Source organism: Vipera ursinii (assembly GCF_947247035.1).
Source record: "Vipera ursinii genome assembly, chromosome: 3".
In the NCBI taxonomy this organism is placed as follows: Eukaryota; Metazoa; Chordata; class Lepidosauria; order Squamata; family Viperidae; genus Vipera; species Vipera ursinii.
The window spans coordinates 127,474,614-127,487,557 of NC_139516.1; the positions used below are offsets into that span (position 1 = coordinate 127,474,614).

The 12,944-nt window shown below is 38.0% G+C and overlaps 1 protein-coding gene across 2 annotated transcripts in view; it reads left to right on the top strand.

Moving 5' to 3' along the window:
- ANKS6 (ankyrin repeat and sterile alpha motif domain containing 6) overlaps window positions 1-12,944 on the top strand; it is a 38,904-nt gene that overhangs the window by 17,161 nt on the left and 8,799 nt on the right. For both annotated transcript variants that reach the window (XR_014492308.1, XM_083361112.1), the window contains exons 9-13: window positions 514-702; window positions 1,351-1,516; window positions 4,368-4,534; window positions 7,980-8,178; window positions 9,213-9,280. Coding sequence is in view for 1 of the 2 variants with exons in the window: in XM_083361112.1 (XP_083217238.1) it covers window positions 514-702; window positions 1,351-1,516; window positions 4,368-4,534; window positions 7,980-8,178; window positions 9,213-9,280 (789 nt within the window). In the remaining variant the exon portion in view is untranslated. The remainder of the gene's footprint in view (window positions 1-513; window positions 703-1,350; window positions 1,517-4,367; window positions 4,535-7,979; window positions 8,179-9,212; window positions 9,281-12,944) is intronic.

Below are 12,944 nucleotides of genomic sequence, written 5' to 3' on the forward strand. Positions count from 1 at the left end.
CTCACCGTAGTGGTCCCTATTTTTCTACTTGCATTTTTACATGCTTTCGAACTGCTAGGTTGACAAGCTGGGATGAGTAACAGGCGCTCACTCTGTTACGCGGCACTCGGGATTCAACCCGCCAAACTGCTGACCTTCAGATTGACAAGCTCAGCGTCCTAACCCACTGAGCCACCGCGTCCCTTTTTATAGAGTAATACTATACATCTAATTGTTTCTATTATACTGAACAAAGCCTTTTCAGCATAATTTCACCCTCCAAAGATAAACTTGCTTGACCTAGTGTGATATTAGGTCTCCCTTTCAGCCAGGATCATCATAATTAAATCTGAATGAAAATTGCTTAATTTTGGGGGGGAAAATCTGTTCAGCTTCACTTTTATTTGATTAATCTATTATATTCAATGATGCATGTAAATGCTATTTAGGAATTAATTATATTCTTATTAGTGTTGTAATGAAAGATTGTACCTGTTGAAAATTTTGTTGCCTTTCCTCCCCCCTCCTGGTCAGTTAAGAAGTGGGGCTCCATCTACACGGCTGCCCAATGACAAATTGAAGGCTGTTATTCCACCTTTCTTGCCCCCCTCAAGTTTCGAGTTGTGGAATTCTGATAGAACACAGAACAAAGAAGGCAACAAAGAACAAACAAGACTTGGTTTTCCACACAGATCTACAAGTATTGACTATAGTGCTGACAAAGTAAGAGACCTGTTTAAAGTTTTATTTAAACTTTAATAGTCAAATTTCTGAGTTCCTTAAATACATTGTTTGTTCATCTACTGTATGAATGAAATTGGTGTTTTGAAATTTGACTATACTTTATTTTCACCATTTATTGATTGATTTATTGTATTTGGCAAACAGCCCAATGATACAATTCTGGAGGTTGCACAACAATGCAAAAAGAAAACAAAATAATATAAGTAATATACATGTACAGAAGAACTCCCATATAGCATTCTGTGCTATAGTCTTGAATTCTTTAAAAATAGTTATTCATGTGATTAATAAAACAAGTGCAGAACTTTAGACTGTAAAAGTACAAAGACACTAGCGTTTGATGATCCATTTACAGTTAGATTTGAGAAAGATGTCACCGTCAGTCCCCAAATAACTTTTAAAATGATTAGGCATTTCTCCAAGGTTTAATTCAGAATTCTTAACCACCATGGTGTTTTATCTCTCAATGTTACCCCAAAACTAGTTTCACAAATGTATTATGTTATGCCACTTGTTTTCATTATTCTGCATTTACTCATTTTGTTGTTGAATGCGTAATTCCGTATGAAAATGAATTTATTTTATAAATATTAGTAAAAAAAAGTTATTTAAACTCTATTTTTCCAGACATCCTTAAGTAGAGGTAGTAGACCAATTAAACTATCCACTTTTGCAAGAAGACCTCCAACTCCCAGCAATTCAAGTAATTTCAACCATTCGCCTCATTCTTCTGGTGGATCCAGCAGCATAGGAGGAGTTAGCCGGCATGGTGGAGAACTGCATAATAAATCAGGTGTCTATACATTTTAAATGTAGAAAATATAAATTTAAATATAATAATATAAGAAAGGGCTAGGCAGTACTTTGGACATGAAGGCCAAAAGGTGCTTCAAAGTATGTGTAAATGCATATGTAGCATTTGACAGCAATTGTTTAAATGAAATATATTTTTCATGGGATGGAGAGATAACTACGGATTATGTCAGTTGCATCCCCAGAAAAGATGCAGCTGCATTAAGGAGTTGTAGACAAAGGCTACACTAGTAGGTGGGTGTTTTCTGAAGTACTCTTTTGTTTTTGAAAAAAGACTACATGGCCCTAATACTTTAACTCAGGGGTCTTCAGACTCAGCCCTTTTATGACTCATGGACTTCAGCTCCCAGGATTCCTTAGCTAAGCACACTGGCTGAGGGATTCTGGGAGTTGAAGTCCATGAGTCATAAAAGGGCCGAGTATGAAGATCCCTGCTTTAACTAGACCAGCCAGATAAGCAAAGACTAATACTTCTTCCTTGGTGAAAGTATTTGCCGGTGACATCACTGTTGCCCAGGGGATGCCCAGTTGGGGGCTCTCTTTATGTCTCCATGAAGTTGCCCATTGAAGTGATACCCATTTATCTACCTGCTGTTGCCTGCTTTCAAACTGCTGGGTCAGCGGGAGCTGGAGCGAAAGATGGGAGCTCACCCCACTCTGTGACAAAGGTCTTGATTGCAAGACTGCCGATTGTTAGCCCAGCATTCTAACCTCATGAGCCACTGTGCTCCCTTAAAGACTACATTAAAAATTAGAATTAATAAGTTGGTTACAAACCGAGAGTTTACATTCTGTGTTTACAGGTAAAGTATATTGATTTCTTTGCATCCCAATAGATTTAAGGCTTGTCACTTGACTGCACCAATATATGATTGCAGTTGTGACAGTTCCAGTTGCCATTGTTAAGTGAATCTTGTGTGGTCATAAAATATGACATCATTTGATCACCATTTGCAACCTCCTTCAGCTTCCCCATTCACTCTGCTTGTCAGAAGCTAGTAGTGAAGCTCACAAATAAGGATCGTGTGACCACGAGATAACTGTGACTGCTGCAACTGCAAGCCAAGTGCCAAGCATCCAAATTGCAATCATGACTGTGGGGATGCTATGATGCAGCAACGAGGGCCGGTCGTATGTCTCTTCATTTGGCACCACTTTGAACTTTGAATGGTCATTGAATGAGTGGTCATTAATTATACTGTTATCCAATAAATTCATGTAGTGGTGAATACTGACAGAATTATAACCAACACAAATTCTAAAACTCAAGAGAGGTATTGTATTTGGATAGTTGTTTTACTATTGTTACAATTTATTTTTGCCCATTGCAGCTATAAAGGAAGGCCATCCTCCTCCAAAGCTACTTATACTGTACATATATGTGCGCACCTTATTTTCAAGCCAGTGCCTGCAGTTCTTGTGTGTTGCTTATGACAGTAAACTGGAAACTAAGTGGGCCACAGAAGAACAGTTTTTCCTCTGCTAGTCCTCTAGGCTGGCTACCAAGTAAATGAGTAGAGTAGAGTAGAGCAGGGCTTTTCAACCTTTTCACCCATTGTACCAAGCTACAGCCGAGCATGACACCTGTCTGCCTGCCAGGTTCCAATGTACCACAGGTGGTATCCATACCACTGGTTGAAAAGCCCTGGAGTAGAATAGAAATAGAAATAGAAATAGAAATAAATAGGAATAGGAATAGGAATAGGAATAGGAATAGAATAGAATAGCTTTTATTATCATTTTATATGTACACTAATCAGCATATATTAAAATGAGATTTTGTTGCATGCAGCTCTCAGAGGGTGACCAACATGACAAAAAAATAAAATAAATTATGCATACACCCACATGCATACACATATATGGTCCTGAGAAACAACAGAGTCTAGTTTGGATCTATACATATACATAGTGAGAAAAACAAATCTTGTGAGATTACCAGATGAAGGGCATAGGGAACAAAGCTGTTACAGAATCTGGCAGTCCTGCTAGAAATACTTCAAAACCTCCTCCCAGAGGGGAGCAACAGAAACAGACCGTGAAGTGGGTATGTGGGGTCTCTAACAATGCTTTGAGCTCTAAGCACTTAGCGCTTATAAGCAGTGTCCTCAACAAGAAGCAGGCTTCCTATAATCTTCTCAGCTGTCCTTACCACTCTCTGTATGGATTTTCTATCTGAGGCACTGCTACCATCACACCAAACAGTGATGCAGTTTGTTAAGACGCTCTCAATTGTGCCTCTGTAAAAAGTGGCCAGGACAAAAGGAGAAAGATGTGCTCTCCTCATCTGACGCAGGAAATGCAGATGCTGATAAATGGAAATTGACATTGTATCATTTAATTAATAGGGGGGGAAAAGAGGCTGGCCTTTTTATTTAGAGGAACATGCATCCACGAATTATACAGTATTTGTTTTTTTAGACCTTTGTTTCTGTGTACCCTGGTAGCTGCTGATAACCTTCTCTTCAAGCCTTACTCACCTTTAATATTATCACACTCGGTCTTTGTGGGCTTCTTGTCTCTCAAACTTGGTATTTCTGTCCTGGATCTGAATCCATCTTGCACTTGGACCTATTAATTTTGCTTGTCTTGTGACAAATTTTTAGACAATAGTTAAAATCCATCTCCTACATACATGCATTTAATTGAGCTGCCATTACCATCTGAAATTGTACGTCTCAGTTACATCTTTAAAATAATTTCTTTTAAATTAAAAAGCACCTTTGTTAAACAGTTTGTTTTTAATGCTACTTGTTAAAACATTTTTTTTAATTTAGAAAGAATAAAGTGAGGTATGTCAGAATTTAAAATATCTTCCTATCTATTTTAAGGTGGCAGTGCGGACAGCGTTTTATCCCAAATTGCAGCTCAAAGAAAAAAAGCTGCTGGTCTATCTGAACCAAAATCAAGTCAACAGCCAATTATAGTAGGCTTAATTTCATCTTGTCCTCCTGATGTGGAAAATGCACAGACCATTGAAAATGGACATATTCTTAAGGTTACGTTTATTATTCTTATCTCAAAACTACTAAACAAGCATGCATTGTAATTGGGTTTTTTTTAGAAAAACAACATATAAAATATATTTCTGGGTTTAAATGTAACTCTGCCATTTAATAATAAAAATATATTTCTAAAAATAAATGCCTTTTAAATGTATGCCATCAAGTCTGTGTTGACTCCTGATAATTTCCTGGACTAGTCCCTGCAGTTTCCTTGGCAAATTTTCAAAGTGGATTGTATTGCCTGCTTCCTAGAGAAAAAAAGAGACTGGCCGAAATTCATCCATCTTGCCTTTGTGTCTAAGGTGGGACTAGAACTCACAGCCTCTCAGTTCAAGCTTGATGATCACTACATCAAACTGGCTCTCAGTAAATACAGTAATAACGCTATTATTTATACAAAGGGTGCGTGGCATCGTAGACTATTAATATATTTATTACAGCATTTTGAAGAATAGCTTCCAAGGTTTTTGATATAGGAACCACTACTTCAGTTCTAGTACTGTGTGCAAAACGATAATGCCAGTAGTAGAGACACTAATATACAGATGCATCTTGAAGTCAGGTATAGGACAGATGAAGTCCTCTGTTGAAAGCGGAGTTGAGAAGTATATTAGTAGTTTTTCCAGGACTGTTTCTATATCCAACTTTTGCTGGTTGATCACTACAATTTCACTTCCTCAGCAGTAGCCAAATTCTGTTGTCATGCTGTTGTCAAGATCAGAAGTAAAATTTTGACCCATCAACATTAATATTCTGTCCCTAGATAAGAATTTTAAATCTTCCTGTTTTCTGGCTTTATAACCTTACTTTGTAAGGTATATTCTTTCTTTTTCTTTTGTATCATTTTGTATAATTTGGTCTACGATCATAAATTGAATAAACAAAATGAATTTTTTGGAGGTTACCAAATTTAACTATTCTTCAGTAAAAGCTTGAAATAAAGATTTGACTGAAAGCTAGATGGCCAAATAGTTTGACTCAGTGATCGGTACAATGATTCTTTGTTTCTGATAGCTATTGTTTAAACCCATTTGCCATGGTTTGCAAACTATAGTTTACAGGTATACCAAAATTATACACTGATCCGCCCATAATTATAAATATAAATGTATTCTTTGTCAGGGTGGCTATAAACCAGTTACTAAAAATTACATTGCAAATAATGCTCAGCTTATCAATGTTTTTTATGACTTCCTTTTAAATTAAGATGGCTTCTGGGGGATTGTCATTTTTTTCTATTGAAACTACTTGTTAGCAAGAGCAGTTCTTATGAGGGAAGTAAGTAGTCCAAGGAGATACAGAAGGATCTGTAAGCTTATGTTACAAGTTTAAAGTATAATATGATTTTGGATATACATAAATTAATCTCCTGTCCAATTGCGCTTTACTTCTTGTGATTTTGTGGACAAAATTTTCTTGGCAACATGAAATAGTTTTGACATAGCCTTCCATATCTATCCTAAACAGATTTGATAAGTTTTGTTTTTTGAATATTGGCTACGAACTGCCCCCTGCCATAAGCTTTGGGCATATTAACAAAATAAAGATTATTCAGATGCTTTCCAAGTAATGTTTGTATTTGCCAATGCTGTTTCTCCCCCCACCTGTTTCTCCTTTTCCACCCAACCATTCAATATTGAATAGAGTTAGACAAATGCATACTTTAGTATAATTGTATTTAATGAGATCTTGATATGGGAATTCATTCATTGTGGTTGTCATTGCCTGATGCCAAGAATAAAATTATATTGATCCTTGCAGATTGCTCAGTGTTAGATTTCTACCTGCCTGTGACAAATATAGGCTTATTGAGTCTATTCCATTCTGTAACATACTCTTTCCTTAATAATGCTCACAATAGAACAGAGTTCCCCAAACTTTCAAGGTTGGCCCGGAATGGAGAGGGAGAAAGAAGGGATGATTTGGTGTGTGTGTGTGTGTAAATGCATGCACGTGCGCATGCACGCGTATGAACACCCATTGCTCAGGTGAATGAATGCTTGCGGTGATGTGAGTGCTTACACGTGAGACTACAAATACCTGCAGTGCTCGCACGATGCTCTCACTAATGGAGCTGTGAATGCCTGCAGTGATCATGGAGATGCGCAAGTGGGGCTGCGAACATATGTGACACTCGCAGAGACGCTTGTGTGAGTGGGACCATGAATGCCCGCAATGCTTGTGGTGATGTGCGAGTGTGGCTATGCATGCACATGCATACGTGCAGGCTGGCTAGCGACTCACACGGCCCAGTGGGCAATAGGCCATGGCCCGGTATTGTGCCGCAGACTACAGGTTGGGGACCCCTGCAATAGAAGACCGTTGGCTTAATATACTAAGGTTCTTTAGTACATTAACAACATTCTGTGCGCTTCGTGGTATAGTCATGCTGGTGATGCGACCACGGAAATGTCGGACAGCGCTGGCTCCCTTGACTAAGAAACAGAGATGAGCACTGTCCCCTGAAGTTGGAATCAACTGGACAGGAGAAACATTAGCTTCACCTTTTTCTATGATTTTTATAACTGAAAAGCTGCCTTTTATAATTGAGGAAAAAATTATTTTCAAAACATATGAAATATAATTCTATTCTAAGCATAAGGGAATAGTGGAACATAGTTTATCATTTTCTATCAATATTATACATGTAGGAAAAAATCAAAACATATTCCTTATTCTTTGATGAACAGGCATTTCTATAATTTTTTACAAAAATAAATGGCTACCAGGAATATTTGAAAAAAAAGGGTCTTCATTGCTGTGTCATATCTTGGCTTCTCACAACCTCCCCCCAAATGTTAAAGAGCTTTTAGAATTAAAAAAAAGAATGCATATTTTTTTTGACACTGTATTTTTTGAGCATATTTTAGAAGAGAAAGAAAAGCAGGTGTTTGTTAGAATATAAATAAATATTTAAATGCATAAATTACATTGTTTCAATTCTAGCGGCATACATTTAGCAATAAAGTAAAAACGGAAAGAAGCAATTCTGGGAAATAGTTGTACAGTTGCCTCAAGTTACATATTTTCAGTTAATTATGTATGTTTTACTTCAAATGATAGATCAGCTCTGAGATAAGCTGTATTTTCTATTTGTGTTCTGTAAATGCAAAATATTTAAAACTAGCAGACTTCTTGAGCTCTTAAGAATAATTGATATGGGCTTTTCTGGCATTAATCCATAAAGGAAGCTGAGGATATCAAATGTTCCAGTTTTTCAGCAAATATTTTTTGTAGTGTTCACACTACTATCTAGCCAGAAGTCTGTTTTCCGGTACTCAGAATAGCTTATTACTAACGGCTACATTTTAATGACCATTAAGATAATTTATATAGAGAGAAAAATATCCACTAGATGTGTTTATTTAAACTTTCTTTAAAAAAACAACAACATTGTGACATATTTTAATAACAGGAATTTTTCTGTATTTTTGCTAGGTAAAACAGAAATTGGACGCGAACCAAAAACCTCCTTCTGAGAATTCTTCTACCTCTAAAAGCACATCCCCAACTCTCACACCTTCACCATCTCCATTACCATCCCCCAAGATACAGAGTGCAGGGTCTTCTCTTTCTTCGTCTCACAGACAAGGGAAAAGCAGTGGGGGCTCCAGCAGTGGGACTTTAACTGATGAAGGTAAGTAAGTATAAGCTTCATAATCGGCAGTAACACTGAAAAGTTTTGTTAGACTACGCCATTCCAGAATGTCACGTGCCTTTTAGTCTCTTGGGCCGAAAAAATTGGATACAGAATGAACATGGGTGGGTAGTCCATCACTGTGATTTATTTCTTATTCTTGGGACAGAAGGTGCACATCTGAACTCGTACTCCTGATGCTACGTTTAATTAGTAATATATTTTTTCCCCATAACTTTGACCAATGGCTTCAAGACAACTTACATAAGGAAGGTGAGAAGATGTTTTGTAGTTTGCTCAAAACTGTTCAAGATAAGAAGGGAGCTGTGGCAACTGGGGAAGGAAGGCAAGTGGAGAAGAAATTGGGCAAACTGAAAATCAATATTGCTTGTGGATGATAAGGCACAAACCATTCAAAATCACCAATGTTTCCTGCACTTGACCTAGGCAAAATTTGGATGGGCAGTCTAACTCCCACTTGGCAGTATGCAATGAAAAAGGATTTTATCTCCCAGAGAAGATAAATGGAAATTTATTGTATACTGTATTTAGATAGCAAAATGGGGGAGGGGAAATGAAATGGTAATAATCAGAGAATGGAGGTAATAAGGTGTACAAGATACATTTCTTTCACATTACCTTTTGTACATATCCTGTTTTCACATTGTGAATGTGATATATACTTGTATTATAATGATTATTTATTTAAAAGACTTGTCTGGCTGCCAGTCTTAAGAAACACAATTCTGGGTGGCTCACAACAGCAATTTAAAGCAAGAAACAATAGAAAAAGATGGACTCATTGATTTGTTATATCTGGAATAAACAAACCATTCTTATTTTGTTCTGTGTCTGTTATAGTAGTTTCACACAGATTATAGGAACTATCTTGCCCAGGATGTTGGGAAACAGGATTCTTTTCACTTCCACCTTGATTTGCATACTGGGTCAGGCATAACTGTGCAGCATTATTTTACAATTCTTATAATGCAATTAACATAAATTTAAAACATTTATTTTTTCTTAATTTAAAGATGAACTTACAGGCATCCTGAAAAAGCTCTCTCTGGAAAAGTACCAGCCTATCTTTGAAGAACAGGAGGTAAATCTTTTTGTTTTGTTTTCCATTCTTTACTGCTGGAAACTTGAGGAAACCTGGCTTGTGTATAATAGCACTGCAAGAATTACTTTGATTTTTTTAACCAAAATGTAATCTCAAAATTTATCATCTGGTTTTTTTTCCAGAAACAGTGTGAAACACAATAATCCCATCTAGAAAGATGGTGATGGTTGTTTCTGTGAACTGTCTTAATCCTAGTCAAAACTGTTACGTTTTTAATTCTGCAAATAACATTTGGTTTCTGTTTAATCTTATGTAGAAAATGTGAGACTATTTTGGAACTGCCTTTACTTTTTCAAATGTATTAATAGACACTCCTATCAATCCTCTGTATAGGTATTTTGTTTTGATGGAGCTATATTTGGAACATTTTAGAGACTACCTGAAAAACTCAAGGTCTGTGGGTAACCTGAAGCCCTCACCCATTCCTTTGGCAGCCAAAAGTCAAAGAGTAGAAGGGAGGGAGGAAAAGATAAAATATTTCATCTGTTCAGGATCCTTCTGGGGGAGAGGGGTGTGTTTATGTACAATTCTCTCTGAGTGTACGTTTATGTATGTGTCTGTGTCTATATCTTTTTCACAACTTACATCATTTTTCTTCTAAAAATGCAAAAACAGTTAATTCAACCATCCTTGGAAACAACATGCATTTATTACATAGCAACAGAGATGACTTTTCCAGAAACAATGGTTCCTAAAAACCTACATCTCAAAAAGTAATATGTCATTTTTCTAAGTCGGTGCTTCCGAAATTTAAGTATAAATGTTTAAGGATATTTATGTATTTGAAAAAGGTATATGACTAAACAGCTAAATTTGTTTGGTAGCAACAATACATAAAACTATATTAATAAGAAACCAACATCAAATGGTCCAAATGCCATTAAGAATTATAATCAAGCCTTAACCAAGGCTCCCTTAAGCAAGGAGAACTACCTGAGGACTGAAAAAGAGCTTAAGTGGCTCCCATCTTCAAAAAAAGGGGGGGGGAAATGGATCCAGAAAACTACAGACCAATCAGCCTGACATCAACCTGTGGGAAGATCCTGGAAAAGATAATAAAGCAACAGATCTGCAAACACCTAGAAGCAAGTACAATTATAATCAGAAGCCAACATGGATTTGTCAAAAACAGATCATGCCAAACAAATCTTATTTCATTCTTTGACAAAGTGACTAAATTAGTGGACCAGCAAAACGCTGTGGACATAGTATACTTCAATTGCACTAAGGCATTTGACGAATTAGACCACAATACAGTATCATCATTTTAGCCATTGTCTATCCACTGCAAGATGAAGGCCTCTTCTGCGTGTTTCCAACCAATACGGTCCTGAGCTTTCTTTTGCCAATTGGGCCTGCAATACTTGCTGATGTCGTAAATCCATCTTGTTTTAGGTCTCTTTTGTGGACACTTTTTATCAAGTGGGATCTGTTCTATGACTGCCTTGGTCCACCTGCCATCAGTTCTTGTTATGTGACCAGCCCATTTCGATTTCAATTCTTTTACTCTCATACATCTTTAGTAAATTAGAAAAATGTGGGATAGACACCATCACCACCAAATGGATTCGTAAGAAAACCACACTCAACTAATAGTCCTTAATACAGGTACATCTATGTGGAGGGAAGTAGTGGAGTACCTCACGCTTCTGTTTCAGGCCCAATATTCTTCAATATCTTCATAAACAATGTAGATGAGGGAATAGAAGGGGAACTTGTCAAATTTGCAGATGACACCAAGATGGCAGGAACAGCAAACACCCCAGAAGATAGGCTCAAGATCCAGAAGGATCTCAACAGACTTGAACACTGGGCCCTAATCTAGCAAAATCAAATTCAATGGTGAGAAAAGTAAGATTTTACACTTAGGTAAGAAAAGCCAAATGGACAGGTATAGAGTAGATGGAACCTGGGTCAATAGCAGCAACTGCAGAGGGATCCAGGATTTCTAGTAGACAACCACTTAAATATGAGCCAGCAATGTGCTGCACCTGCTAAAAAAGTCAATGCAATCCTAGGCTGCATTAACAGCGATAGAATCAAGAACATGTAAGGTGTTAGCACTGCTTTATAGTGCCTTGGTAAGACCACACTTGGAATACTGCATCCAGTTTTGGTTGCCACAATATAAAATAGGTGTTGAGACTCTGGAAAGAGTGCAGAGAAGAGCAACGAAGATGATTAGGAGGCTGGAGGATAAAACATGAAGAATGATTGGAGGAATTGGATATGTCTAATCTACTGCAAACAAGGACTGGGGTGACATGATACTGTAGCAGTGTTACAATATTTGAGGGACTTCCACAAAAAAGAGGGGGCAACCTATTTTCTAAAGCACCAGAAGGTGGGACAAGAATCAAAGGGTGGAAAATAATCAAGGAGAGAACCTAGATAGAACTAAGGATAAATTTTCTGACAGTAACAACAATTTACCAGTGGAACGGTTTGCCTTCAGAAGTTGTGGGTGCTCCATCACTGGAGGTATTTAAGAAAGAGATTGGACAGCCATTTGTCCAGAGTGGCATAGGGTTTCCTGCTTGAGCGGGGGACCTCCGAGGTCCCATTGAACTCTGTTAAGTCACACACCAACAGGCAAATGAGGCTCCACTAATGTTCATGTTCTAATGCTTTGGAGCTCAAATAGAATAATTGGTGTTTTTTTATCAATATTCCACTTAAATAAACTTGTATAGACTACTTGCACTTTGTTTTATTAGCTATGTATTTTACAGTTTTAATGCATTTTTCTAATTTTTAACTATTACAGGAAAGAAAAGATAGAAACATATGGCTAGCATAAGCTTAAACAACTTTAGTAATTGAAGGATAGGTGAGAATGTATAACATTGATAAATGCTTTAGACTATTTAAAAGATGTTACATACTGTTATGTATTGGGCTCAATTGTAACACCGCGTGGTAAGCTGGAGCTAGCTAACGGCTCTCCAGCAACTCAGACTCCCCGTCTCCAGTGCTGCTATTGGCCGCATAGGGGCCAGGCTATAAATTGCTGCAGAGTGCAGCCCAGTTCTCAGTTCAGATCCTGCAAGCAAATAAACATGACCATTGCTGAACTCACTTGCCTCGTCTCCATTCCTGTGCAACGAACTCACTACACAACACTGGTGATGAGGATGGGATCCTGCTTCTCCGAAAGAGCTGAAGTTGACTAGGGGAGAGGCAGCACAGGCCTGGTGGGAAAAGGCATTTCCCCTCCCCCTTTGGTTGGCTAGCCAGACACTGTAGCGACCACGTGCTCAGTGGATCAGTCCCTGGGCATCGGAGAAGCAGGATCAGAAGACGCAGTAACCAGTTGAGAAGATCTGAAGAAAGCCTAAGGTTGGAAGGCTGCAAGAGTTCGATATCAAGGGATGGCCATCCTACTTGTCCCAGGTAGAAAACTACCTCCGGGCAAATCAGGTTGCAGAAGGTGGGCTGAAGGCCGCCATGCTGCTCTGTGTGTGCGGCCCAGCCACATTCGAACTGGCCGAAAATCTGTTCGCCCCGACACCGCTGGAGTCAGTCTCCTACGCTGAGCTTAAGAAGAAGCTAGGAGAACATTTCCAGCCAAAGATGTCAGTGATTGCTTGGCGTTATAAATTTGAACAGTGAATGCAGCAGCCCGGTGAGACTGCGTCAGAAT